At 51.7% G+C, this 27,993-nt stretch overlaps 1 protein-coding gene across 4 annotated transcripts in view; it reads right to left on the reverse strand.

The window, feature by feature from the left end:
* Window positions 1-14,782, reverse strand: part of PKD1 (polycystin 1, transient receptor potential channel interacting) — a 50,329-nt gene extending 35,547 nt beyond the window's left edge. The window contains exon 1 of one of the 4 annotated variants that reach the window (XR_009452514.1): window positions 14,353-14,782. Coding sequence is in view for 3 of the 4 variants with exons in the window: in XM_059692733.1 (XP_059548716.1) it covers window positions 14,353-14,558 (206 nt within the window). In the remaining variant the exon portion in view is untranslated. The remainder of the gene's footprint in view (window positions 1-14,352) is intronic. The other 3 variants (XM_059692733.1, XM_059692734.1, XM_059692735.1) reach the window with 3 other exon arrangements.
* Window positions 14,783-27,993: the final 13,211 nt, after the last annotated feature.

The following is a 27,993-nucleotide window of genomic DNA, read 5'->3' on the forward strand; positions in this document are numbered from 1 at the left end:
CACCACGGGCCCTCCTATCCAAGCTCCCATGGCAGCCTGGGGTGGGAGAGTGGCCTGAAGCCCAGTTCCCATCAGTCACCCTCTGGCTCTGCTTTCTCCAGCCCGCTCTGAACACAACAAGAGCTGAGTAAGAACAGGCTGGTGTGAAACAAGGTCCTCCGGGAGCCGAGGCACTGAGGACCAGCCCAGGCCTCTGGGCCTCCACACACACAGGCCCAAGGTCATGGGGGTGAGGGGAAGACAAGGTCCCAGGGCTTGGCTGACTGGGATGCCTGACATAGTCTACCCGCTCAGCTCACAACCAGGACCACCTCTGGAGCCAGGCTCAGGAAATGACCCCCACCCCAGCCTCTGACCACTGCTCCTCCCTGGAGACCTGCCGGCCACGTGGAGCTTCATGGCAACCGATATTTGAATGCTGGCCACGTACCACGGACAGGGACTGAAGGCTGGGTCTCAGCTAGGCTGCTCCCACTATCCTGGCTCCCAACATAGCCAGGGGGCTACCTAGGGAGTTTGGGGGGACACCACTGGCCTTTGAGTAACCAATGCAGGAGGCTTGGCCCAGTCCCCCTATGGCTTCCACTCAGGGGGCGTGGGGATTTGAACTATGGACGCAGTCAGCTAACACTGGGAGCCTGGTGTGTGTGTGTGTGTGTGTGTGTGTGTGTGTGTGTGTGTGTGTGTGTGTGTGTGTCTCTCTGTCTCTCTCTGCCGATGAGCAGACAGCACATGGACATGAAGAGCTCCACTGACACTGCCCTAGGCCTGCCGGGGGTGGGCAGCAGGCCAAGAGCAGCCTCAGTCAGAGGGTACAGGCAGCAAGTGAGCAAGCACACGGTCCTCCAGTGAGCAGGAGGGGCTAAGAGGAACTCCAGACACAGTCACACGGGCCAGGCAGGTCCTCCCGGCGGTGGAGCCTCTGCAGAACCAGACTGGGGTCCTACAGGGCGGGGGAGGCGTTGGTGGGTCAGAGCTCCTGCTGGGACCAGACAGGGACTTCCGCCAGGAGGACCCACAGCAGCCCCACCACTGCTCTGACCAAGTGGCCCAACCAGGCAGGATGCCAGGACACCTCGCTTGGCAAGGCTCTCCGCCCAGCAAGAAGGTCGAATGGCAGTGCAGGTGCCAGTTCATGCAATCATGCCACCCGCACCCTGAGAGCCTGACTGCTTTGGGAACCGGTGTAGCCACACACACTGAGAGGCCCAGACGTCCTTTGCCCTCCCCTGTGACATGAGACTTGATTTAGTTTGAGAGCCCTAAGCCCATCAGCGGTGTGGCTCGGTGCCTCCTCAGCACACAAAGGCACAAGAAACACAGGTGCAAACCACAGCCCCCGCTCCCCAAATGTTCAAACTGAGAACTAAAGAAAGCGCTGGAAGAGATGCAGAGTAACAAACCTATTCTCAAGAGCAGGCAGGTACCCCAGATTTTCCACACTCGCATTCTGCTCTTGACGTAGGAGGGTGGGCAAGGGTAGTCAGAAGCCACTCCAGCCAAGGAGGTCAGGACCCAGGCCTCCTCCACTCCAGGAAGTGGCACTGTGGCCTCAGGGTCAGATCCCTGCCCTGCTGCTGAGCTCGGTGCCCCACCCTCTCACCGAGACCTGAGATTCTCTATCTGGAAACGGGAGTGTGTGCTTGCACATACAGGTCTGTTTGCCTCAAGGGTTGTGGGACAGAAACCCATGCCCAGAGTGTGGTTCCAAGAACTCCAGGGAGAACCTTTGTGGGCTAGGGGACATGGAGATGGGGCCTCGGGCAGGGACACCTCTGCTCTCCCCATCTGAGCCCAGCTTCCCCCTTCCCTCCGACATGGGGGTGGGAGGAGGCTTTTTCCTTTCAGTCTGGCAGCTGCCATCAGGTAAGCCGAGATACATGCTCAAAAGTGGGTCTGGGCCCTACCCGGCTTGGCTCAGTGGATAGAGTGTGGGCCTGCGGACTGAAGGGTCCTGGGTTCGATTCCGGTCAAGGGCACATGCCCTGGTTGCGGGCTTGATCCCCAGCAGGGGGCGTGCAGGAGGCAGCCAATCAATGATTCTCTCATCACTGATGTTTCTCTTTCTCTCTCTCCTTCTCCCTCCCCATCTCTAAAATCAATAAAAATATTTTTTAAAGTGGGTCTGGGAGGCATGGGGGGCATATGCTTTCTACTAGGGGGCACAGTGGGCAGCACTACCCATTTCTGTGCTCAGTGTACACTGGGAAGGGTGGGAGCAGAGAAAACACTGGAGTGGAGGTCACTGGAAGGGTCATGGGGGAGGGTCACTAAAAGGAGAATCGTTGGAAGGGGACAGAGGTAGAGTCCTCACCCAGCCCCACAGCCCCGAGGCCCTGAACAGCCACTTTCCACATCTCCATCTGCTTTTGCCATCACTGTTCTGGGGGAACGCCAAGGCGTCGGGCCAGCCCCATCCCCTCTCCAGCCCCTCAGCTTCCTCTGCACCCCCAGGTGATGTCATCGCAATCTGACACCCTGTCCCACACTCAGTTGCCCATAGTCCTGCAAAAGTGGGGGGAAACGACAAGGGAGGGGAAAACGACAGGACACAGCAGGCCCAAGGAGCTGCCTACAGGAGCCCACACAGTGAGTGGGCAGTACAGCAGAGGCCAGACCCACGGGAGGAGAGCCAGCAGCCTGGCTGGACAGCACCCTGAGCGATGCTAGGCCAAGCAGGCCCACCCTCTGAGCCAGCTGGACCATCCCAGGTCCCTGCAAACCCCAAGCCAGCAACTTCCAGGGATGCCAAGGTTGGAGAGATTAGGCCAGCTTGGGGAGGGGGGGGTGACCTGGGAACAGGCACACACCCACAACAGCACAAGACATGTGTCACCTCCCCAGGCACCAGGGATACGGCTGGGAGGGGCCCCCACTGCCGGCTACACTGAACACGAGTCCCATGGAGATGGGGACTCACTCCCAGCCCATTCCTTCCGCCGTCCCCTCTCCTGCTCCCAGACAGGCAAGTGTGATGGAGAGGAAGGGGAGATCCCTGGTCTGCCCCACGCATCTGGGCCCTCCTTCTCCTCCCCCAACAGGGCCCCAGCAGTCACTGGGGAGCCCGGTCTGTCCCCACGCAGGGTGGTCCCAACTCCCTCTGCCTTCTAAATCAGACATTCTCAAGGGGAGGACCATTAGCTTCCCCTGGGCCTGCATCCTTGTCTTCAGGGTTTGAGCACCCAGTAGCACATCCCTATGCCTCTGACTCTGATCTTTCCTGCTCCAAGCAAGAGAGAGGGTAGGGTGAGGGAAGGGGGGATCCCTGCATCCACCACCAAGCTGGAGCTGCCCAGCAGAAGGGGCTGAGGGCCCTCCCAACCCAATGGACAAAGGCAGCTTCCCTTGCCCACACATGGCTCTGCCCCTGCTCACATCCCAAGCCTTGCAGTGAGGAGGGGTGGCAGTGGACGGGTAGGGGGGGAGAGGGGAGGGGAGGAGAAAGGGAGGGGAGGGAGTCCCAGGACCAGAACAGAAAGAGATGGAAAGGGACTTTGAGTGCAAAGGTAAGTGGGGTGGAGAGGTGAAGGCCAAGGAGAGAGGTTGCTGTGACAACAGGGCTGGAGTGGCCCCTGGGTGGCTCCAAGGGCAGTCCCTTTCAGAGCTGAGGAAATAACGCCCCAGACAAGCCGGGAAGCTGCCCTGCAGCCCAGAGCTGCCTAAGTTTTCTCCTCGGCCGAGGACGGGATTGGCCTGGGTGCCTGCTCTCGTCTAGAGCTCCCCAGTCCAGATGCCGGGCGAGGTCTGGGGGCCAGTCAGAGCCCCCAAGGAAACATCTGCACATTCCAGACACATGTGGTCAGCGGCGGGGGTGAGTGCCAGGCCCCAGCCCAGCACCCCCATCCCAGTGCTGGCCGCTGTGCTGGATACAGGGCTTGAGGGGAATGGGCTCCAGAAGGGCCGCCTGCACATGTTATGTAACCTGCTCCTCCCAAGCCAGCAGCTGCCTCCTCCCTCCGACAGGACAGCACAGCACAGCGGTAGCAGAAAAAGGCACCCTACTCCCCATCCAGGGCCCAAGGCTCCCTCCAGCCTGAACCCTCAGATCTCCTGGAAATACAGTGTCAGTGGGTCTGGCTGGGCCGGCCTGTCCTCTCCTTGGAGGTGCCACACACTCCGGAAGAAACAGGTTCCCCTCCACCCATCAAGGGGAACGCCACACACAGTCCCTGGAAGCCAGGCTCAGGCAGAAGGGAAGAAAGGCCACAGTGCTGGTCCTGGGCCCCTCAGGGGACCCCTGCCCCCACCTCAGCCCTCCGGCCAGGTAGTGTCACCCACTTGCCACCTCGTCACTCACTAATGTGTCCTGTAGCACTGGGTACAGGCAGTCAGGAGCCCAGTCCTGTGCCAGTTTGAGTCTAATAACCTCATTTTGTTTTCATTCCCTTCTATTTGTGGAGAGTGAGGCTGGCTTCCAGGGCCGGAAACGATGACTTTTAATAAATTCAAGTTTAACAGAGAGAGCCGATTTGAAGAAAAACATGCAGAGAGGATGAGCTGGGGAGGGGGGCAGGAGGCAGCCCTGCCAGGGAGAAGGGGCAGGGAGGGCCCACCAGACCCACATTGGCTCTGTGCCCAAGCCCCCACCTGGCTCTAAACCAGGGCCCAGGGAATCAGCAAGGGGGGTGGGGGATGGCTCAGCCTTGAAAACTAGAGGGAAAGGCCAGAGTGAGAGCCCGCCACAGCCTCAGCCCCAGGGCATGGAACAGCAGGCGGTGCCCATTTCACAGGGTGTTCTGTGGGGCTCCCTCAAGGAGCTTTGCCATCCTATTACTAAGTTGTCACCAGGATGAGCCATGGGTGTCTGGTACAGTAACACCAACTGGCTAGGATCCCCCTGGGACCACTGGCAGATGAAGCTGTGGGGTGTCCTCCACACAGCCCAGCCCTGAGGAGGTGCATTTGGAGATCAGCCACGGTCAGGGTACTAACAGACCAGGGTGGGGGCCAGGGGCTGGGAAAGAGGGGGCCCGCCCAGGAGAGGGGCTCAGCTCACCCTTCCACTTGCAGCTAGGGAGTTGGGGACCCCCTTCCAAGTTGAGAGGAAAAGAACCAGCACCTGGGTGCCCCCCAGGCACTGCACTCAACTGGTATGTCCCTCTCACGCTGGCCTGTCACAGCCAGCCCGAGCAGGGGGGGCACCACCCCTTTACAGAGAATGCTGAGGCTCAGGGAAGCCACCATCCACACCCCACCATCATTTATTTAGAATCTGAAGAATGAAGAAGGCAGCCGGGCTCTCCCAACCCGGCCAGGGGGCCAGCACAGGGCCAGACGCATCAGTCCAGCATGGCCGGCAATCCCACCACCCACTCAGCTGCTGGGCACTGCCAATGGCACGATGCAGCCTGAGGCCAGGGCTACAGAGCTGTTTGGAGGTGTGGGACCCTGGAGCCTCCAGTGCCGTTAGCCTTGCCCTGAGCCTGGCTCTCATTCTCCATCTCCACTAGAAGGAAAAGCTGGCTCTGCTCTGCCTTGGTACAAAGCCCCTTCCAGAGTGGGCCCAGGATACAGGAGCGGGCGCCATGCCTTCCGGGCAGGGGGGCTGCTAAACTTGGGAGCACTACACTGTGTCAGGCCCGGGCCCACAGGCTCCTCAGCAAGAGAAAGGGCTCCGCCCACCTTGGCCCCCAAATGCAGTCTCCTCCCTGACATCAGCAGCTGGGCATCACTGGGCCCCTTCACGGAGACGGCTGCCAAACCATAGAGAACGAGGTGTTCCGGGGAAAAAGGACATGAGCTGCATTTTCCAGCTGCCTTTCACTTGGCAGCGCCTCTGCCGCCTTGGCCAGCTGGAGACGCAGACACCCAGCAGGCAGGGCCAGGCCCCGGTGTGCCGAGAGCCCAGACACCGCACCACCCCAGACAGTGGCAGGGGAAACGGGATGTTTTCATTCCAGAGTGCTCAGCAGGCTGGGCCCACTGGGTTCTCACTGCGGCACTGCCACCACACAACGTTCCAGAAAGGAAAATGTGCCTCGCCATCCAAAATGGCTTCTTCGCTGGAAACCGAACCCAGCCAGGGTCTCTCCCCACAGTCCCTACCCAACCGCCACAGGGGCAGCTGAGAGGGGCTGAGGGTGGGACCACATCTGGCAGTACCAATTAGCCCAGCCAGTTGTCACATGATGGTGGCCCCCAGGCATGGCTTTTGAAGAGAGGACAAAGAGGTCCTAATAGGAAGTCTACCAGGAGATGCCCTGGCCTTGGGGAAGGGGGTGGAGGCATGGGCTGCAGGCCAAGCCTGCAGAGAACTGGGAAAAGGAAACTGAGTCCCCTTAAAGCACCTGCATAACAGGCTAGCTCCCCCAGTGAAATCACAGGGTGTGCACGTGACAGCTGAGGTGGCAGCAGAGCGGGTGTGCCGGGGGACACTGAGCAGCTTACATGCGTGTGGATTCCACATCAAGACCAAGGTGCTCAAGAGAGTTCACAGCACTCTATTCATGCCTCGTAACTTCACTGTGTTACATAGCCTCACCTAAATGCATCAAAAATAAAGGCTTAAAACTGAGATAAAAACACAAGTGGAATGTGCTAGGCCTAGGCATGACGAATCCCACCAGCTGTGTGGCTCTGCGTTGAAGGCGCTTCCAGGGCCAGACCAGGCTTCTGGATGTGGTCTCCCAGCCTGGGTGCTGAGGGGTGTGTAGGAGTCTGCCTGCTCAGCCTCATCTGTGTTTCTATCTGCTGTGGCATTTGGTCTGAGCAACAAAGTCATGGGCATATATGCACCAGCTCAAGGGCACTTCTACTCAGGCTTTTGAGTTCTGCTTTGCAGCAGGGAAGGTCCTAGGGAACCATCCCCTGCTGGCTAGTGCTTAGGATACAGTAATGGGCTCTGAGACCATGGAGAGGAACAGGTGGAAGGGGCCACTCTGGCAACAGTTACAATTATTGGGACCATCAGCAACTGACTCCTGTGGATGTACCAGACACTTTTACTTCTGAGGCCCCACAACCCTGTGAGATATGTATCCACTCATGGCACCCATTTCCCAGGTGAGAAAACAAACTCAGAGAGGCTGAATGACTTGGCGAAGGTCACACCGGAAGTATAGGAGCTGGGATATGAACCAGGTTTGACCCAGGGCCTGAATTCCCAACTCCTGGGCTCTCATGCCCCCCTCCTAAAACCAAACAGGAAGTCGGTGGAAAGGACTAGAACAGAGACAGCAGAGGGAGGTCTGAGGAGTTGGTGGGAAGGGCAGGGCCAAGTAAGCAGCTGGGGCCTGAGTCCAGAGCCCACTTGGTCCCACTCAGGGATACCCCCACTGCTACTTCTCTCTGATTTATAAGCCAGGTTGCTGTACCCCAGGCCCCTGCATGCAGTTGTGGGGCTATGCCCTAAAGCATGCTGATGAAATCACCTCTCTGCCACAACACACCAGTCACGTGACCCTAGGAGTTGACTCAACCTCCAGGAGACCAGTGTCCTGGTCTGTAACATGGGACCAAGAGTGGTTCCACCCCCATAGCACTGTGAGACACTGAGATAAAGGCAAGAAAGGGTCTAATACAGAGCCCAGCACTTGGCAACTTTAGAGGGATAGGACAAGGCAGTGGTGGTTATTTTCTTCAGAGATTTGTTTTTTAATTTAGACATAATTCACATACTATAAAGTTCACCCTTCTAAAGTATAAATTCAGTGGTTTAGGATATTCTCAAGGTTGTGCAACCATCACCACTATCTACTTCTAGAACATTTTCTTTTCTTTTTTTAAATATATTTCATTGATTTTTTTACAGAGAGGAAGGGAGAGGAATAGAGAATTAGAAACATCAATGAGTGAGAAACATCGATCAGCTGCTTTCTGCACACTCCCTACTGGAGATGTGCCTGAAACCAAGGTACATGCCCTTGACCGGAATCGAACCTGAAACCCTTCAGTCTGCAGGCCAATGATCTATCCACTAAGCCAAACCGGTTAGGGCTACTTCTAGAACATTTTCATCACCACACTCCTTGACCATAATTGCCCCACCCTCATCCCGCACCCTAGCTGTAGACAACATTAGTCTGCTTTCTGCCTCCATGGATTTGGCCACCTGGACATTTCATATCAGGGGAATTATTCAGTATGTGACCTTCTGTGTCTGGCTTCTTTCACTCAGCATCAAGTTTTCAAGATTCATTTATGATTATAGCATGTGTCAGTATTCCATTCCTTTTTAAGGCTGAGTAATATTCCACTGTGTGAATAGACTACATTCTGTTCATTCATCTGATGGGATACTTGGGTTGTTTCCACCTTTGGCTACTAAGAATAATGTTGCTATGAACACTTGTATACACGTTTGTTTGTTTTCTAAAAAAGAATAGTTTATTGATTTGTAGAAAGAGAGGAAGGGAGAAGAAACATCAATGTGTGAGAGCATAACACTCATCAGCTGCCTCCTGCACACCCCCTACCGGGGCATGTGCCCTGACAGGGAATCGAACCAGCAACCTTTGGGTGCATGGAACGACGCCCAACCAACTGAGCCACACTGGAAGGTAGACTGGAAGGCCTCAGGTTCGATTCCCATACTAGTTTTTGTGTGGACGTACGTTTCATTCCTCGTGGATAGATACCTGGAAGCAAAATTGCTAGGTCCTATGGAACTTCTATGTTTACTCTCCTGAGGAACTGCCCAACTGTTTTCCAAAGGACTGCCCCATTCTACATCCCCGCCGGCAGTGGAGGAAGTTTCCAATTTCTCCACATCCTCATCAATACTTGTTATTGTCTGCCTTTTTGGTGTTAGTCATCCCAGTGGATGTTATCACTGGGGTTTGATTTGCATTTCCCTGAAAGCTAAACACTGAGCATCTATTAATGTGCTGATTGGTCACTTGTATATCTTTTTTAGAGATATGTCTGTTTTCCCATTTTTTAATCGGGTCATTTGTCTTTTTTTGCATTGAGTTACAAGGGTTTTTTATATATTCTGGCTACAAGTCCCTAATCAAATAGATGACTTGAACATTTTCTCCATCCTGGTCCCCATTCAGGGGACCACGTATAGGAGGTGTGTGCCCTCCTGTCCACAGTTTTGGCAAATCTGCATTCTGTGTCTCATCAGGAAACTAACATTACACACACATTTATAGTCTGAATTCCCAAGTGCCAACTGTCATGTGCAGCTCAGGAAATGTGAGGGTGAGACCAGCAGAGAGTGCAGGACACACGGATCCTCTTAGGGCTGTGGTCGGCAAACTGCGGCTCGCGAGCCACATACGGCTCTTTGGTCCCCTGAGTGTGGCTCTTCCTAAGCCTCAGGAATATCCTAATTAAGTTAACAACAATGTACCTAACTATATAGTTTAAGTTTAAAAAATTTGGCTCTCAAAAGAAATTTCAATCGTTGTACTGTTGATATTTGGCTCTGTTGACTAATGAGTTTGCCGACCACTGTCCTAGTACATGCTATCTCCACACAGCAGCCAGTGTTCTTTCTAGAAGATGCCAACCATGCCACTTTCCTCCTAGATCCTTCAATGCCACCCCTACCCGCTCTCTCAATAAAGGCCCCACCTCCCACCTCTCCGTCTGGCACTCTGCCAGGCTGTCCCCCATCTGTTTGGGATACTCTCACCAGCCCCTACATGATTTCTGTGAGTCTTGACTTCAATGTCACTTACACTGGGGGACCTTGTAGGCAGACCCTCCAAAGTGCCCCCCCATTATCTGTCTATGGTTTAACAACGGCTCCCTCATAACTGAGTCTCAAAAAGGTGGGTCCTGAAGACCCCTGGCACAGGGCTGGCACACAGCAGTCATGCCCAGGGCTCATGGAAGGAATCCTCTGTTGCTGAGCCAGCCCTTAAGGCAGCATCGCATGGGGCACCTGCAGTCTAACATGTTTTACTTACACACACACACACACACACACACACACACACACACACACACACACACCAGGCCAGACCAAGTCCAGGAGTTGCTCACCTTACCTCACACACACCCTGTGCAGACAACAGGGGCTGAGCCTCCCCCACACTCTCCTGTCATTTAGGGGTACAGGCAGGGAAGGGAGAGGCCCTGAGTGCTCCCAGCCAACAGATGATCCTAAGGCCCCCCAAATTTTAATCAGCAAACCAATTGAGTCCCTGTTCCTAGCCTAGACCCAGATACAAAACATGCACAAGACAGTACACAAAACCCAGGAAGAGCACCTGGCCAAAATTCGCAGCACACAATACCTGAGAAATCGTCGGCCAAAATCACCCCCACCTGAAACTAACTGATGGACAGACCACACCTGGAGCAGCAGCACTGTCACACCCAGAACTTTCTGTGGTCACGAACATCCTATCTTTGTGCTGTCCTTTCCAACACAGTAGCCACTTGGCTCCAGAGCACTTGAAATATGTGTCGCCACACAATGCAGCTCTGGACCCAACTATCAATCTATAGGAAACAGAGGGCAGAGGGATACGTTGGATGATGCCATGGAGGTGACGCAGAGACACAAGCCAACCCCAGGGACTGTCAAGCCAGTTTCTTCAACAAAGTGCACGGGGGAAAGATGAAAGGGAAGCCTATCCACCAGCAGAGATCTAAAAGACACCAACTGCCCTGGCCGGTGAGGCTGCTGGTTGGAGTGTTGTCCATGGACTGGAAGGTCTCAGGTTTGATTCCCAGTCAGGGCACATACTGGGCTCATAAGGGAGATAACTCATGGATGTATTGATGTATCGCTCCCGCTCTAAAATCAATTAAAAATAAAAATTAAAAAAAATTGTAATTAAAAAAGACTACCTTTTTAAAAAAAGAAGACACCAACTAATTGCACTGTGTGGGCCTTATTTGGATCCTAATTCAAACTACTATAAAAACCTGAGACGCCCTAGCCCAGCGGTCGCCAACCTTTTGGACCTCATGGACCACCAGAGGTCCACGGACCACCAGTTGACGACTGCTGCCCTAGCCAGTTTGGCTCAATGGACAGAGTGTCAGCCTGCAGACTGAAGGGTCCTGGGTTCAATTCCAGTCAAGGAGATGTGCCCGGGTTGCAGGCTCGATCCCCAGTAGGGGGCGTGCAGGAGGCAGCTGATCAATGATTCTCATAGACCTATCTCTCTTTCCCTTTCCCTTCCTCTCTGAAATCAATAATATATATACAGTGGGGACTTGACTTACGAGTGTCCTGCCTAACGAGTTTTTCGAGATATGAGCTGTCTCTCAGCCGATTTTTTGCTTTGAGTTAAGAGCTAAAATTCGGGTTACGAGCCAGCTTCAGATACCCCACCGCTAGTTGGCGCAGCGAACGTCACAGTGAACGCCACAACATCAGCCCAGCATTCAATTCATTGTAATGGTGAAAATTGATTTGACATACGAGTAATTTGAGTTACGAGCTCCGTCACGGAACAAATTAAACTCGTAAGTCAAGGCCCCACTGTATATTAAAAAAAAAAAACTGAGACAACCAAAAAGTTGAACACAATGGACATGTAATGGGATTAAGGAATTACTGTTGCAGGTGTAATCATGGTGTTGCCATACACTCCAATATGCTTATAGATCAAAGAACAGGATGCTAGAATTTTTTTCAAAAAAGGGCGGTGGAGGTGGAGGGGCAGATCAGGCCAAAGAGCAGTGGGTCCCTGAGGTTCACCAGGCTATTCTGCCTACCTCTATATATGTTCAAAGTCTCCATGATAAAGCTTTACAACTAGAGTAGCAGCATTTTGCTGAGTGATGTCACTGTTTTCAGGCTGCTTGGTTAACCTAAGAAAGGCTGGGAGCTTCGGGAGCCCACACGGGTCAGACTCTCACCCAGGTCCTGCCAAGGGGTCTCAAATAGAGGGTGGCTGCAATGATAAAGAGGCACCAAGCCTCCCAGAAGAGACTGCTGGGTCCCCTGCACATCCACGCCCTCGCCCAGAAGGCTTCCTGGCTTCTCCAAGTTCAGCCCTTCTCCCTTGGAGAAGAGAAGGCCCATCTATCTCCCTCTCCCTGAGGAGGGGATTTGCAGGGTGGGTAGGCAGAATGGCTGGGCAGCCCACAGAGTGCAGATGGGAAGCCAGCGGGGGCCTCACCATCTGCGCCCAAGGGTCCAGTCTCCCTTGAGTCCTAGCCCTCAGCCTTCTGGAAATCTCCCAGAAGCAGCTTGAGGGTGTAAAGAAGAGCATGAAGTCGCCTCTATTCCCCATCCACCTGCCTCCAAGGGTCCTGTCACACACACTCAGAGGGGCCAACAACCCTGGAATTCTGCCAGGTCAGGTCGGGCCAGGCGGCCAGCTCCCAGGACCTCCCAAACCCAGGAGGAGAGCCTAAGGCGACACATGCAAGGCAACAGGCCTGGGCCCCATCACTGTCTCCTAGAGCCTCCTGAGCATGGGCCCTGCTGCTGGCCTTGGACCCACCAGCATTGTTTATTCCCTGGAGAGTTCCCAGAAGCCGGCTGGGACTAGCCAGCAGGAGCCAGGCCAGATCCCTAGCAACTCCCAGCCCACCAGGGATTAAAGTAATCTCACCCACAGCATCAGGAACAAGGGATAGGGTGGGTCTGATGCAACTATGTGAGCGCTGGTGGCAGGCAGGAGGCTCATCTCCACAGAGACAGCAGAGATAGCAAATGCTTTAGTGGTCATGAAGCAAGACAATAGGCCCAGAGCAGCCCCCACAGCTCCTGGCTGGTCCTGGAGAACCTGCTCTTCCCCCACCCCCAAGTCCACCTGGCAAAGCCCCAAGAACATCTGGACTGCTCAGGAGAAGCACACACCCCTACTCCCCGCCCCCCAACATCCAAACACTGACCATCAGGCCCCCTAATTAAAGGTGACTGGAGTCACCCAGGGAACAATTTTACAAAACTGAATGCCAGAGCCCACCCCCAGATTTAACAACCTTCGGCCAAGGAGAGATGGAGTCCTGCCTTAGTGCCTGAAGTGCCCAAGAAATCCACACGGGACCATGGGGATGTGGATCAGCAGGCCCTGAGCCTCCCCACACCCCCAGGAAAAACTGTCTGCAAATCTTGGTCCCCTGCAACCTTTTTATCCCAACTCTGGATCCTGAGCACCTCAGTCAAACCCAGCTCTGCCACGTACTGGCTATTACTTGGTATTTGTGCTTGGACAAGATGCATCACCTGCATCTCCGTTTTCTCGTCTGTTAAAACGGGGATCTTCACTGTACCTTCACCTCAGAGGGTTAGGGTGAGGGTTAAGCATGACAACCACCACCAGAGCTTGGCACAGGACCTCACTCAAGGCAAGCTCTCCATAAAGGCTGACTTGTTACTACTTCCAAAATGCAAACCTGACACCACCCACTGTTCCCAGAATAACATCAGAGACCTAGACAGGACACTTGAGGCCCCTCAGGACCCCTGCCCATGTGGCCTCCATCCCCTCACACTTTCTCTGCAGCTGCAACACTGCAGCTACACACAACCAAGCCCAGCCCCCAGGTCTCTGCAGACATGGTTCCCTCCTCCCTTCCTCTAGACCAGGGGTACGGAACATCCAGCCCTCCGACCGACTGTGAAATCATTTGGTCTGGCCCTGCCAAGGCACTAGGGGTGAGTTAATTAAATGTTTGACCAAAGACAGCTTAGGCTAATTTTTAGGTTGATAATTTTGTATGACCCCCACGAATGATGGAACGATGTTATAAATATCCAAATGGCCCCCCCGCAGAAAAAAGTTTCCCCACCCCTGCCCTAGACCCACCTTCCTGCCCTAGACCCACCTTCCTGCCCATCCTTAGGTTTCAGGCCAATTCTTACACATCCATCAAATCCGTGTCCAGACACCCCTCCTGGGAGCCCTTCCCTGCCATCCCACAGAGAGCTCTCCACCTCCTAGCTTCCCGTTGGGCTCTAAGGTGCTGGGTATCCGCCGGCCAAATCCTATTAGTCCCTAATTAGGGCTTCAGTGTTTGCAGTCTCCATTCAGAGACCGCCCCACCCCGCCCCCGCACGCTGCCACGGCCCCCCCCTCCCCGCCCCCCGTCAGCTCGCGTTTGCAGAGCCCCACCGGGTGGGATGTCTCTGCTTTCACAGAAACAGAGATTATTCTGTTTCACTCTGGCTCACTCCAGGCGGGCTGACAGCCGGCCGCGGTCCCAGGTTTTCCTTATTTAGTTGGGCCGACCTAACTGCGCTGGAGCCTCGCCCTGGGAAAGGCCTGGCCCGCACTCCGTTTCCCCTTCTAGAGGCCGGGGACGCGCCCACGCCCTGCGAGGCCCGCCAGGCCGGCGGCCTGCCCGGCCAGCCTCTCCCAGGAGGGTGCAGGCGCGCGGAGGCCTCCCCACGTCCCGCTCCCCGCTAGGCCCCCACCGCCCAACTCTGTCCTCGCGCCCGCACGGCGCCATGGCAACTGTCCGGTCCGCATTGCGGGGCGGCGGGTTACTCACAGCGCGGTGGCATCCGCGGGGATGCGCAGCGCGGGCCCGAGCGTCCGCAGTCCGCGGCCGGAGCAATTGACGCGGCAAGCGGCGCCGGGCGCCGGGCCGCAGAGGCAAGGGGGCGCGCAAGGCCCACAGCCGCGCCCGGGGTCCCCCGCCAGCGCCCCAAGCCACAGGCCCAGGCCCAGGGCGAGCGCTAGGCGGGCGGGCGGCATCGTCAGGGCAGCGCGCGCATGGCCCCGACCCCGAGCCCGCCCGGCGCCGGCGGCCGTGACTCAGGCGGGGCCTGCGGACGGCATGGCGGGGCGGGATCCAGGGGCGACCGTGGCCTGTCTGCCTGCGTGACGCCCGCTCCCGCCACGCGCAACGTCCACCGCCACCCGCTCGCGCGTTCGCGCTGCAATGCGGCCCGCCACCGGCTCCTCCTCCTCCCCGCGCGGCGGGGCGGGGCGCCCACAGGCTCCGCCCCCTCCGTCACCGTCTGGAGGCTCCGCCCTTCGCTCTGGCAGTGTGGCCGCCGCACGGGGTGAGGCGCGAGGGGCGGGGCGTCCTAAGGCCACGCCCCTCTGCACTCTTCACAGGGCGCTCGCCTCAGTTCCCGGTCGCGTTGGTGCCTCCCAGCCCCGTGCGGTCTCCACAGTCACCGCACGGAAAGCACCGGCAATAACAACCTCAGAGGGAGATCTCGGGGCGCCTGCCGTGCGTGCTCATCCACTCTCAGCGCCTCTGTCCCTTTCGATTTGCGCGGTATCCCGAGAAACTGGCGCACTGTAGACGCCCCCTAACCGGTTTAGCTCAGTGGATAGAGCGTCGGACTGCAGACTGAAAGGTCCCAGGTTCCATTCCGGTCAAGGGCATGTACCTTGGTTGTGGGCACATCCCCAGTAGGGGGTGTGCAGGAGGCAGCTGATCGATGTTTCTAACTCTCTATCCCTCTCCCTTCCTCTCTGTAAAAAATCAATAAAATATATTTTAAAAAATATAAACATACATTGAGTTCTCTCCTGGAGTTCCGCCAGAGCGCCGGCGAGGCAGGACTGCTAGTCCCCGCAGTCACAAAGGTGACGCCCACAGTGGCCTCACCTGGGACAGTGAAAGGCAGCATCATCTCCCAGCCGCCCTCCTGCCAGCAGCCAGCACTGCGCTCTGCTCGCTCACGGGGCACCGCGTCCCCCGTCTCCGGCCGCCGCTTGCCCACGAAGTACTTACTCCGTGCTCGGCTCTGCAGAGGAGGCATCTGATCCCCTGGCTGTGCAAGATTTCATTACAAAACTAACGCTCGTGGTGGGAAGAATACACACCTAACAACGTGAATGCACTTGGAAAACACTCCAGAAGTCCCACACAGAGGACCACATGTTATTATGATTCCATTTACAGGAAATGTCCAAAATAGACAAATCTATAAAGACAGGAAGTGGATCAGTGGCTCCAGGGGGTGTGGTACATGGAGAGTTGACTGCTAATGGATATGGGGTTGCTTTTTGGGATGACGATACTATGGAATTAGTGATGATGGTTGCACAGTCTTGTAAATATACTTTCAAAATCCCTGATTTGTGCTCTTAAAAGGGTGGACTTTATGGTATGTGAATTATATCTCAGCTTTTTAAATAATGAAGAAATAATAAAATGGTCCAGCTCTGCGGGTGTGGCTCAGTTGGTTGGGTGTCCTCCTCTGCGCCAAAAGGTTACTGGTTCCATTCCCAGGCAGGACACGTGCGGAGTTGTGGACTCAGTGCCTGGTAGGGGCCGTGCAGGAGGCAGCCGATAGATGTTTTTTTTCTCACCTAGATGTTTCTCTTTCTCCCTCTCCCTCACTAAAATTCAACAAAAATATTTAATTTAAAAAACTGTTCCATCATTGGGCACAGCGAGTGGGACGATTAGTGATAGTTTCTCCAGAGATAGGAGGGAGGAATCCCACATGTGTCATTTCCCCATCCATTCATTCATTGCCTTATGCCATTGAGTCTTCAAGACTCTAGGATGTGGATACTATTATTATTCTCTCTTTTTAAAAATATTTTTATTGATTTCAGAGAGGAAGGGAGAGAGAGAGAGAGAAACATCAGCGATGAGAGAGAATCATTGATTGGCTGCCTCCTGCACTCACCCCACTGGGGACAGAGCCCGAAACCTGGGCATGTGCCCTTGACCAGAATGGAACCTAGGACCCTTCAGTCCACAGGCGGACACTCTATCCACTGAGCCAAACCAGCTAGGGCTATTATTATTCTCTTTATTAAATGACATAACTAAAGCACAGAGAGGTTAAGAAATGTGCCATGTCACACAGCAGGTAAATGCCAAAACTGGGATTATATTCCAAACCCAAACTTTTAAATCCAGACAAATGACAAACTGATAAGAGTCAAGAACTCAAGATGAGGGAAGATATCCACACAAAAAACAGTGGTGCAAAATGAGGAAAAAAGATTAATCGAATCTAAATGATTGTTTGAATATGGTTGTGGAATAAATGCAATTGTTTGGAAATACTTCTGAAATAGAAAATACATATTTTTTCTTTAATAGTTTATTGATTTCTAGAGAGAGAGAGAAGGGAGATGGAGAAAGAGAAACATCAAAAGCGGAGCATGGACTGGCTGCCTTTTGCACACGCCCTATAGAGGATGGAGCTTGAAACCCGGGCATGTCCCCTAACCAGGAATCAAGCCAGCAACCTTTTGGTGCAAAGCACGATGCCCAAACAATTGAGCCACACTGGCCAGAGTGAAAATAGATATGTTTAAAGAATAAATTAATAATTTCAAAATGAAATTCCAGACAAGTTCAACAAACTTTGTGGTAAAACAGAGAAAATAAAATTTACCAAAGATCTTTATTTGATTCTGAGAGGGGGACATTGGAGAAATGCTTAATTCACGATTGGATATTGATTTTAAGGTTTTTATTAACAGTTAATATAACCATTAGCATAAAATAAAGGTGGAAACTGCCGGGAAGGGGAGAAACAAACAAACAAACAAACAAACAAAAAACCTGATTGGTCCAGGAAAGGATTTAAAAGGAAACAATGAGCCCTGGCCAGTGTGGCTAAGTTGGTTGCAGCATTGTCCCCGTGCACTCAAAGGTCTCAGGTTCAGTTCCCTGTTAGGGCATGTTCAATCCCTGGCCCCAGCAAAACAGGAGGGAACCAATCGATGTATCTCTCTCACATCTATCTATCTATCTATCTATCTATCTATCTATCTATCTAATATATACATATACATATACATATACATATACATATACATATACATATACATATACATATACATATACATATATTTCTTCCTCCCTCTCTAAAATGAATAAAAAATTTAAAAACAAAAATGAAACAATAAGCCCTGGTGGGGTAGCTCAGTTGGTTAGAGTCTCGTCCCAATACGCCAAGACTGCAGGTTCAATCAGGGCACATACAAGAATCAACCTATGAATGCATAAATAAGCAGAACAACAAATTGTTGTTTCTCTCTCTCTCTTTCTCTTTCTTTCTCCATTCCTCTATCTCTAAAATCAATAAATTTTTAAAAAGGAAATAATGTATTTTAATCGAACACACAAAATAAGACCAAGCACATGGATGAAAATGTGACTGAGTCAAATTCCCTATTAAAGAAAACACACTAAATTTGTTTACAGGAACAAGCTAAGATAAATAACCCAGAAGGCAGAGAATAAAAAGATAGGAAAGTAAACACATAAATAAGGAGAATGTGGCAATATTAATTTTAAAAAATTGAGCCTGGCTGGTGTGGCTCAGTGATTGAGTGCTGGCCTATGAAGCAGGAGGTCATAGTTCAATTCCCAGTCCATGCCCAGATTGTGAGCTTAATCCCCAGTATGAGGCATGCAGGAAGCAGTTGATCAGATGTTTCTCTCTCATCAAGTTTCTACTTCTCTATCCCTCTCCCTTCCTCTCTCTAAAAATCAATAAAATGTATATTTTAAAAAATTGGACTTGCCCTGGCCAGTGTGCTAAGTGGTTAGAGCATTACCCTGGGCACCCAAGGGTCTTGGGTTCGATTCCCAGTCAAGGGCATGTGCCTGGGTTTTGTGTTTACTTCCTGCCCCCAGTCAAGGGCATGCAGGAGGCAGTCAATGTGTCTCTCTCACATTGATCTCCATCTCCCTCTCTCCCTCCCTTCTACTCTCTCTGAAAAGCAATTTAAAGAATATCCTGCCCTAACCGGTTTGGCTCAGTGGATAGAGCATCGGCCTGGGGACTGAGGGGTCACAGGTTCGATTCCAGCCAAGGGCATGTGCCTTGGTTGCAGGCACATCCCCAGTGGGAGGTGTGCAGGAGGCGGCTGATCGATGTTTCTAACTCTCTATCCCCTCTCCCTTCCTCTCTGTAAAAAATCAATAAAATATATTTTTTTTTAAAAAGAGAATATCCTCAGGTGAGGATTAAAAACAAAAAAATAGAATCTAAACCAAAAGATAATAAATGGGAAAACAACCCTTCTATGTTACACTAATTAAAGGTATAACTTGTGTAAAATATATAATGAACCACTGTATTCTCAAAAATAGAAATCAATATGCAAAGCTAAATTATTAGAAACTCACCAAATCATTGTGGGAGACTTTATTATACCTTCCTTTGAAGTGTAAAGATAAAGCAATTTTTTTGCCTGGCCAGGATGGCTCAGTGGTTGCGCATCAGCCTATGAACCAGGAGGTCATGGTTTGCTTCCCAGTCAGGGCACATGCCTGGGTTGCAGGCTCCATCCCTGGTGTGGAGTGTGCATGACGCAGCCAATCAATGACTCTCTCTCATCATTGATGTTTCTATCTCTCTCTCCCTCTCCCTTCCTCTCTGAAATCAATAAAAAATATTTTAAAAAAATAAAGCAACTTTTTAACATATTTTTTTTATTTTAGAGAGAGGGGTATGAGGAGAGAGAGATAGACATCGATTTGCTGTTCCATTTATGCATTCATTGGTTGATCCTTATGTTCCCCAACTGGGGATTAAACCCACAACCTTGGAGTATGGTGACAAGGATCTAACCAACTGGGCATGGCTGAAGTAATTTTTTTTTTAAATATATATATATTTTAAATTGATTTCAGAGGAGGAAGGGAGAGAGAGAAACATCAATAATGAGAGAGAATCAATAATCAGGCTGCCTCTTGCACACCCCCTACTGGGGATGGAGCCTGCAACCCAAGTATGTGCCCTTGAATAAAATCAAACCCTGGACCCTTCAGGCCGATGCTCTATCCACTGAGCCAAACCAGCTAGGGCTGAAGCAATTTTTAAAGTCAGTGCATAGAGAGAGCAGCAATTTTTAATCTTTTTCATCTCATGGCACAGATAAGTTAATCACTAAAATTCTGCAGCACACCAACAAGTGTATTTTTATTTTTTTGCCGATTAAAAAAAAAAAGTATAATTTTGATTTACTTTCACCGGACAGATATTGTGTTGGCTGTGGTCATTATTTTATTTGACAATCTAAGGAAAACGAGGTCAGTGCCCCTGACTAAATAGTCATGTGTTGCATGTTTTAAAAATTCTTGCTGCACACTGGTTGAAAAATCACTGATATAGATGATTTGAACAGCACAATGAACAAGTTCTAGTTTATGTAACAGCATATTGGCAAGGTCAAGGAGAAATGATTAGGCAAGAAAGTGAAAAAAAAAAAAAAGTGGCCTTAGGCAACACCGCCCCCTAGAGGTGCTGTGGGTCCGTTCACCTGCTCACCACACCATATGTTGAGTCCAGCCCACCGCTAAGCTCACCCTAGCTAGCCCTAGCCTCGCCCGCCAGAGTAGAAAGTTGTCTACAGAGGACCTTGGGACGAGACTGGATATTCTGACAATCAAGGTTCTCAACCTTGGCTGCACATTAGAATCACCTGGGGATCTTTTTAAAATCCTGATTTCTGGGCCTCATCTTCCGGAAGTTCTGTTTCTTTGTTACTAATGTTGTGGCCCCACCCCATAACAAAGAAACAGAATTTCCGGAGGAGGAGGCCCAGAAATCAGGATTTTAAAAAGATTCCCAGGTGATTCTAATGTGCAGCCAAGGTTGAGAACCACTGATCTAGGCCATTGGATGGTAAATGTGCAAGTGATGGATATCTTAATTATCTTGTTTACAGATGGTTCATGAGTGTATACTTATGTCAAAACTTATATTGTACACTTTAAATATGTGTATTTATTGGATGTCAATCAGACCTCAATAACACTGTTTTTGTCTGTTTGTTTGTTTAAAGGGGAAGGGGGAGGGAGAGAGAGATAGAAACATCAATAATGAGAGAGAATCATTGATCGGCTGCCTCTTGTACACCCCCCACTGGGGATCGAGCCTGCAACCCAGACATGTGCCTTTTTTTTTTTTATTGCTTAAAGTATTACAAAGGGTATTACATTATTACATATGTGTCCTTCCCCCCCCCCCCCCGCCCTTGACAGTCCCCTAGCCTCCCCTATCCCCCAGTGGACATGTGCCCTTGACCAGAATTGAACCCCGAGCCCTTCAGTCTGCAGACCAACGCTCTATCCACTGAGCCAAGCCAGCTAGGGCAATACTGTTTTTTTAATATCTAACCACTTATAGTGACAAAAAAAGCAGGTAGTCAGGGATTAGAGATAGGGAAAGGAAATTACTGTAAAGGGACAGAAGGGAATGTTGAGGGTGATAAAAAATGTTTTATATAATTAGTACTAGGGGCCCGGTGCACGAAATTCGTGCACTGGGTGTGGAGCGGGGGGAGTGTCCCTCAGCCCAGCCTGCCCCCTCTCACATAGTGGGAGCCCTCAGGCTTTGACCCCCATCACCCTCCAATCGCAGGATCGGCCCCTTGCCCAGGCCTGACGCCTCTGGCTGAGGCGTCCGGCCTGGGCAGTGGGGACCTGCAGCTGCAGCGGCCCCGCGATCGTGGGCTCCGCTTTAGGCCCAGGCAAGGGGCCCCTAGCTCCCGGGACTGCCAGCTTCGACCGTGCCCAGCTCCCATCGCTGGCTCCACCCCTACTTCCTGCTATCACTGGCCAGGGCGGCAAAGGCACCTGATTCTCCGATCATGGCTGGGGGGCAGGGCAAAGGCGGCCCCAGGGCCGCCTTTGCCCTGCCCCCCAGTTCTTAGCTCCCCCTGGGTTTCCGATCACTGTCAGTGGCAGGGGGCTTCTTCCTGCTTTCCCTTTCGCCTCCCTGCATTGTGCCTACGTATGCAAATTAGCCGCCATCTTGTTGGCAGTTAACTGCCAATCTTAGTTGGCAGTTAATTTGCATATAGCCCTGATTAGCCAATGAAAAGGGTATCGTCGTACGCCAATTACCATTTTTCTCTTTTATTAGTGTAGATGGTGTTGTCCTGGCTGAAGTGACTCCGTGGTCAGAGAGTCAGCTGGTGCACCAAAGGGTCTCGGGTTCGATTCCCAGTCAAGGGAGCCTGGGCTGTAGGTTCAATCCCTAGCCCCCAATCAGGGCATGTGCAGGAGGCAACCAATCAATGTGTCTCACATCGATGTTTCTCTTTTTCTTTCTCTCTCCCCCTCTAAAAATCAATGAAAAAAATATTCTCGGGACCTGGCAGGTTTGACTCAGTGTTAAAGCATTGGCCTGCGGACCCAAGGGCCATGGGTCCAATTCCCATCAATGTCACATACCTTGGTTGCAGGCTTGATTCCTGGCCCAGTCAGGGCACATTCAAGAGGCAACCAATCAATGTGTCTCTCTCATAACAATGTTTCTCTCTCTCTCTCTCTCTCTCTCTCTCTCTCTCTCCCCCCTCCTCCGTTCTCACCACTCTCTCTTAAAAAAAATCAATGTGTACTGGGCTGCATATCTGGCACTCTGGCCAGACGGGTCATGCTGTGCTGTCTGTTCCTAAAACACACAGATAGGAAGGTACTGACATCAGGCCAGGCCTTGAGATGTGGTCTCATGGCCCCTTCCCAGCATGCAGGCCTTCTTTCTCAGAAGGCCCGGAAGTCTCATTCCAAATTTGGGAGACAAAAGACTGGAAAAAGTATAAATAAAGAGAGTTTCCTCCATATTGGGGGGCCCAGAATTTGAAAGACATTTTTCTCTGGGCCTCCACAAAATTTAATAATAAAATGTAACTCCTATAGTCTTCGCTGCAGTTCAGCCTCTGCTTCGGCAGGGTGCTGTGACTGTGGTCAGCTGGCCAGCTTAATAAAGGCTCTTAAATTTAAATTTGGAGTTGGTGGTCTATCTCGCTGAGTGAACCTATAACAAATGGAGCTCAGCCAGTGTGGCTCAGTGGTTGAGCATTGACCCAGGAACCAAGAGGTCATCGCTTTGAATCCCGGTCAGGGCACATGCCCAGGTTGTGGGCTGAATCCCCAGTAGCAGCAAGTGAGAGGCAGCCAATTGATGATGTTTCTCTCTCTATTCCTCTCTCTCTAAAATCAATAAAAACATATTTTAAAAATTTTTTAAAAATCAATGGAAAAAATATCCTCGGGTGAGGATTAAAATAATAATCATCATCATCATCATCATCATCATCATCATCATCATCTTGCTATTATATTTTTTAAATATCCTCAGGTGAGGATTAACAAAAAATAATAATAATTAGTATGGTGATGTTTAAATGACTATATACTTGTTGCCCTAACCGGTTTGGCTCAGTGGATAGAGCATCGGCCTGTGGACTGAAAGGTCCCAGGTTTGATTCCAGTCAAGGGCATGTACCTTGATTGTGGGCATACTTCCCAGTAGGAGGTGTGCAGGAGGCAGCTGATCAATGTTTCTCTCTCATCGATGTTCCTAACTCTCTATCCCTTCCTCTCTGTAAAAAAATTAATAAAAAATATTTTTTAAAAAATAAATAAATGACTATATACTTGTCAAAACTCACCAAATTGTATAGTTAAAATTGGTTAATGTTATTGTACATAAATAAAGCTAATTTGTAAAAATCTAATCATGTATCCCTAGCCGGTTTGGCTCAGTGGATAGAGCGTCAGCCTGCGGACTGAAGGGTCCCAGGTTCAATTCTGGTCAAGGGCACATGCCCGGTTTGTGGGCTCAGTCCCCAGTAGGAGAGGGGGGAGGCAGCCAGTCAATGTTTCTCTCTCATATTGAGATCTCTTTCACACTCTCTCTCACTCTCCCTTCCTGTCTCTCTAAAAATTAATGAAAACATATCCTCAGGTGACAATTAAAAAAAGAAGAAAAGAAAGAAAATAACCCCTGACCTCTCTATACAAACACTTTGATGAATCGACATATTGAAGGACACACCTGAAAAGCTAATGAATGTTCTATTAAAACCTTCCCCTGAGCCACAGTCGGTTTGGCTCAGTGGATAGAGCTCAGCCTGCGGACTGAAGGGTCCCAGGTTCGGTTCCGGTCAGGGGCACATGTCCGTGTTCCCCGCTCAGTCACCAGTTGGGGGCGTTCAGGAGGCAGCTGATCAATGATTCTCTCTCACCATTGATGTTTCTGTCTCTCCCTTCTTCTCTGAAATCAATAAAAATGTATTAAAAAAAAAAACCTTCTCCCGAGACCTTCCCTAGGATTCCAGCTGGCCAAAGAAAGATAAAAAGCCTCAAAACAAAGGAGCCACAGTCACACTTTCCCTAGAGCAGTGGTTCTCAACCTTCTGGCCCTTTAAATACAGTTCCTCATGTTGTGACCCAACCATAAAATTATTTTCGTTGCTACCTCATAACTGTCATGTTGCTACTGTTATTATCGTAATGTAAATATCTGATATGCAGGATGGTCTTAGGCGACCCCTGTGAAAGGGTCGTTCGACCGCCCAAGGGGTCGCGACCCACAGGTTGAGAACCGCTGGCCTAGAGCATGCCCAGGCCTTGTATCTCTGCTTTTTCTTAGGGTCACCAGGGGAGCAGGGGTCAGTGGCAGCTCATCCGGGCTTAACCCCTGAACCTGTCTCCAAGTTCAGTTTTTGGTTTTTTAATATATTTTTGTTGATCAAGGGCCTCCCCCCCTTTTGTTTTTTACTTCCCCGTGAGCTCCCTTCTGTCACTGTGACTTTTATTTCTCCGTGAGCCCATGCAGCCCTGCCTCGGCTCGCTCTCTCCTGTTGCTGCTTCTGCTGTCGCCCTTCCTTTGTGTCACTGTCCCCAGCTTTAATTAGCATACTCTCCAAATCACCTGGACTCGTATTGTGATATCTTTCCTACACAGAGTAGAAAACCCACACACTACCGGTGGGCCCGAGGTAGACCTGTTCCGGGTCCGGTCCCCGTCCGGTCACACAGGTGGGCCTTAAATGTAATCACACGTGTCCTTACAAAAGGGAGGTTTGACAGCAGAAAAGGGAAGGCGGGTGACTAGGAAGTGGAAATTGGGGTGATGTGGCCATGAGTCAAAGAAAGCTGGAAGCCACCAGAAGCTGGAGACGTAAGGATTCTCTGCAGGAGCCCCCAGGAGGATCAGCTTTGCGGAGGACACCTTGACTCCAGCCCCTTAAGACTCATTTCATACTCCTGGCCTCCTGAGTGGAGGAGGATAAGTCTGAGTTGTTTTGTGCCACTGTTTGTGGAAATTTGTTACAGCAGCCATAGGAAACGGATGCAGGTGCCATTACCAAATCTAATAGTGCTTACCTCTGAAGGGTAGGATCTGGGGAGGATGAGAACTTTTATTCTTGACTTTACCTTTTAGTTGTTGACATGCCAGCAAACATCATATATTATTTTTTATAATTAAGGAAAAGAAATCTTGGCTGGGTAACTCAGTTGCTTAGAACATTGTCCTGATATGCCAAGGTTGCGGGTTCAAGGCCCAGTCAGGGCATATACGTACAATAATCAATAAATAAGTGGAACAACAAATCTCTCTCTCCCTCTTTCTCTCTCTCAAAAAAAATAATTTAGAAAGAAAGAAAGAAAGAAAGAAAGAAAGAAAGAAAGAAAGAAAGAAAGAAAGCTCTTGGCCCAACCCAGGGGCAGCCAGTGCTCAGACTTTAATGGTTGTCATGGCTACATAGGGGTCCATTTCGTTCCTTTACACTACACCTGTGCCTCCCCCACTATAAGACCAGGAGTGACATTCAGAGACTGTGGAGAGCCTGGGCCATGAGGCAACTGGAGATGCTCTGTGTTGCCCAAGCCCAGAGGTCTCGCCCACATGGAGACTCAGTGCAGGGCCTGGGTCAGAGCCAGGCCTCCTCCATTCTACAGCTGGCACTTTTTGCATCCTGAGGCGGCCAAGAGTACTCATGTGTGAGGACGGAGCTGATGTGAGCAGTGATAGCCGAGGGTGCGCCTGCCCTCTGCTCCAGCCCTCCACAAACGGTCCCTTCCCCATTCGGGCAGGAATGGACACTTGTACCTGACCACCTGCCGGGCAGGGCCTCAGTGTCACAAAGGTGAGTGGGCCACACCGGGGCATTGAGGGCAATGGGGGAGCGCATCTCTAACCCCACTTGCTTCCGGGGTAAGTGGGTTCTTCTCTCTTTGAGGCAGAATTTGCACTTGGCACTGCTACAGTTCCTCTCTGATGTCTCCATGGCAACAATCATGTGGATTTTGTAGAACATAAGGTGTTTGAACTGGAAGGAACCTCAGAGATCAGCTCCTTCCACTCCCTCATTTCACAGAGTGGACAGGCTCAGAGAGGGGATGCCACTTTCCCAGAGTCACACAGTAAGCCAGGGACCCCGCGGGAGCTTCTACCTTCTGGCACCATTCTCAGCCAGGGTTCCTTTCCCTGATATAGCAGACAGCTGAATTCTGCAGGGCTGACGTCTTGGAAGGTGCACTGGGGGGCAAAATCTTTGGGGGCTTTGCCATGTCCCCCTTGCTAACGGGCTCCTGGAGTCCAGCCTACCTCTGTCCTGCTCAGTCACTGAGCTCTCTATTCAGCGCTTGGTGGGGGCAGGTTGGGAACTGCCCTCAGGAAGCTCACAGGCTGGGAGAAAGGCAGTGCACGTGCCCCCTCCCCCCGGGGCGGGGGGACCACTGAACAGCAAACTTGAGTGTCCATGGAGCAAGAAGGGGGGAAGAAATCAGAGAGGGCTGCCTGGAAGAGTGGGTTCTAAGCAGAGCCTGGAAGGTAGAGGATTCTCATTGCTTCCTGAGCCTGCCTGTCTTGAGGGCAAATCCCTATGGGTGAGTGAAATGTGGGGGTGAAGCTGGAGGGCTTGGAAAACAGGAATCCGGAGAGACACTGCCCCAGACCATAGGTCCTAGAGGGTTGTTGTATGTGGGACTCATGGCACATACTGCTCCAGGACAAGGAGTAAGACACTCAGAAGGGTAAGCTAAGGACAGAGTTTAAGAGCTAGAGGCCCCAGGCATGAGGGGACAGACATCAGGGCCTGAGGGTACTGGGGGTGGGGGCCCAGGGATGCGACCTCAAGGAGGCTGGTGTTGCTCCATCCCTTTTCTGGGTCATGAACACATGTAGACCCTCCATTGCTCAGCAGAGCCAGCCCCATGCCAGCAGACTGAGGGCTGTAGGTACCCCTCCCCAGTGGGGCTTGGTCCTCACCCTCCACTGCTCAGCCCTATGGCTCACAACGCATGCCCTGCCACAGGAACCTGACCTGGACCCAGGAGGGGGTTGGAGGGGGGGGGCTGTCTTCTCTTGACCTTTTCCACCAAATGGGCCCTTTCCCTTCCCGTAGCCAGCAGCCTGTTCTAGTTCTCTGTAGCTGTGTAACAAACATGCCCCAAATGCTCACAGATCTGCATTTTGGACAGGGCTGGGTGGGGTGGTGTAACTCTGCTCTGCATGGCATCTGCCAGCACTAGAGTACCCACCGCCAGTGTGCCTACTTGACTCGCATGACGCGGGTTGGCAAATGGGTTCCTCTCCACATGGGCTTCTCCAAGAGGCTTCTTGGGCTTTCTCATGGATGGCAGCTGGATTCCAAGAACGAGTGTCCCAGGAAACAGGAAGGAGGAGCTGCCAGTATGTAAGCTCTGAGTCCACAACTGGACACGGGGTCACTTCTGCCCGGAAAGCAATCACAACTCCTGCCCACACCCAAGGGCAGGGAACACAGGCCCTCCCTTCTGGTCGGGAGGAGTAGCAAGGACTTTTCCATCTCCAGCCATCTCAGCGCTCCACTCTCCCTGCCCTGTGGGCTCTCACCCTTAGCCTCACCTCCAGGCCTGCGGATTCTGTCTCTGCTGGAGGTCCCCTGTCCCTGTTACCTCCCCTTGGTTACTGCAATCCCTCCAAGCTTACCCCCTGTCCACATCCATTCCCTTTCTGCTGCTCTCCAATGTTCCTAGAGCAGTGTCCGTTCTCTGCTGCTCTGCTCAGAAACCATGAATGGCTCCCTACTTCTCGCTGAACAATTTCCAAGCTCCTAGGTAATACATTTACATTTGCCATGTAATCTAGCCCCCTCCTGTCACCAACTGGACTGCCATTTTCTCCAAGCAACTGGACCACACTTTAGCTTCTTCTGCTCCAAGTGGCCACCTACTGGCACTCTGAGCCTGCACGTATTTTCACTCCCTCCGCCTGGCAAGTTTCTCTGTCTCCCGTTCTGTGAGACTTCTGCTCTACCTTCAAAACCCAGAGAAAATGCCCCTCCTCCACAAAGCCTGCTCACACTAGTCTCATCATTGCCCACTGAAGCACATTCTGCCTGGAATCCTTGTTAGAAACATGGCCCTTGAAGTAGGAGCCATGTGTCTAACTCATATTTCTTTCACCAATTTAAT

The sequence above is a fragment of the Myotis daubentonii genome, chromosome 4, assembly GCF_963259705.1.
Source record: "Myotis daubentonii chromosome 4, mMyoDau2.1, whole genome shotgun sequence".
In the NCBI taxonomy this organism is placed as follows: Eukaryota; Metazoa; Chordata; class Mammalia; order Chiroptera; family Vespertilionidae; genus Myotis; species Myotis daubentonii.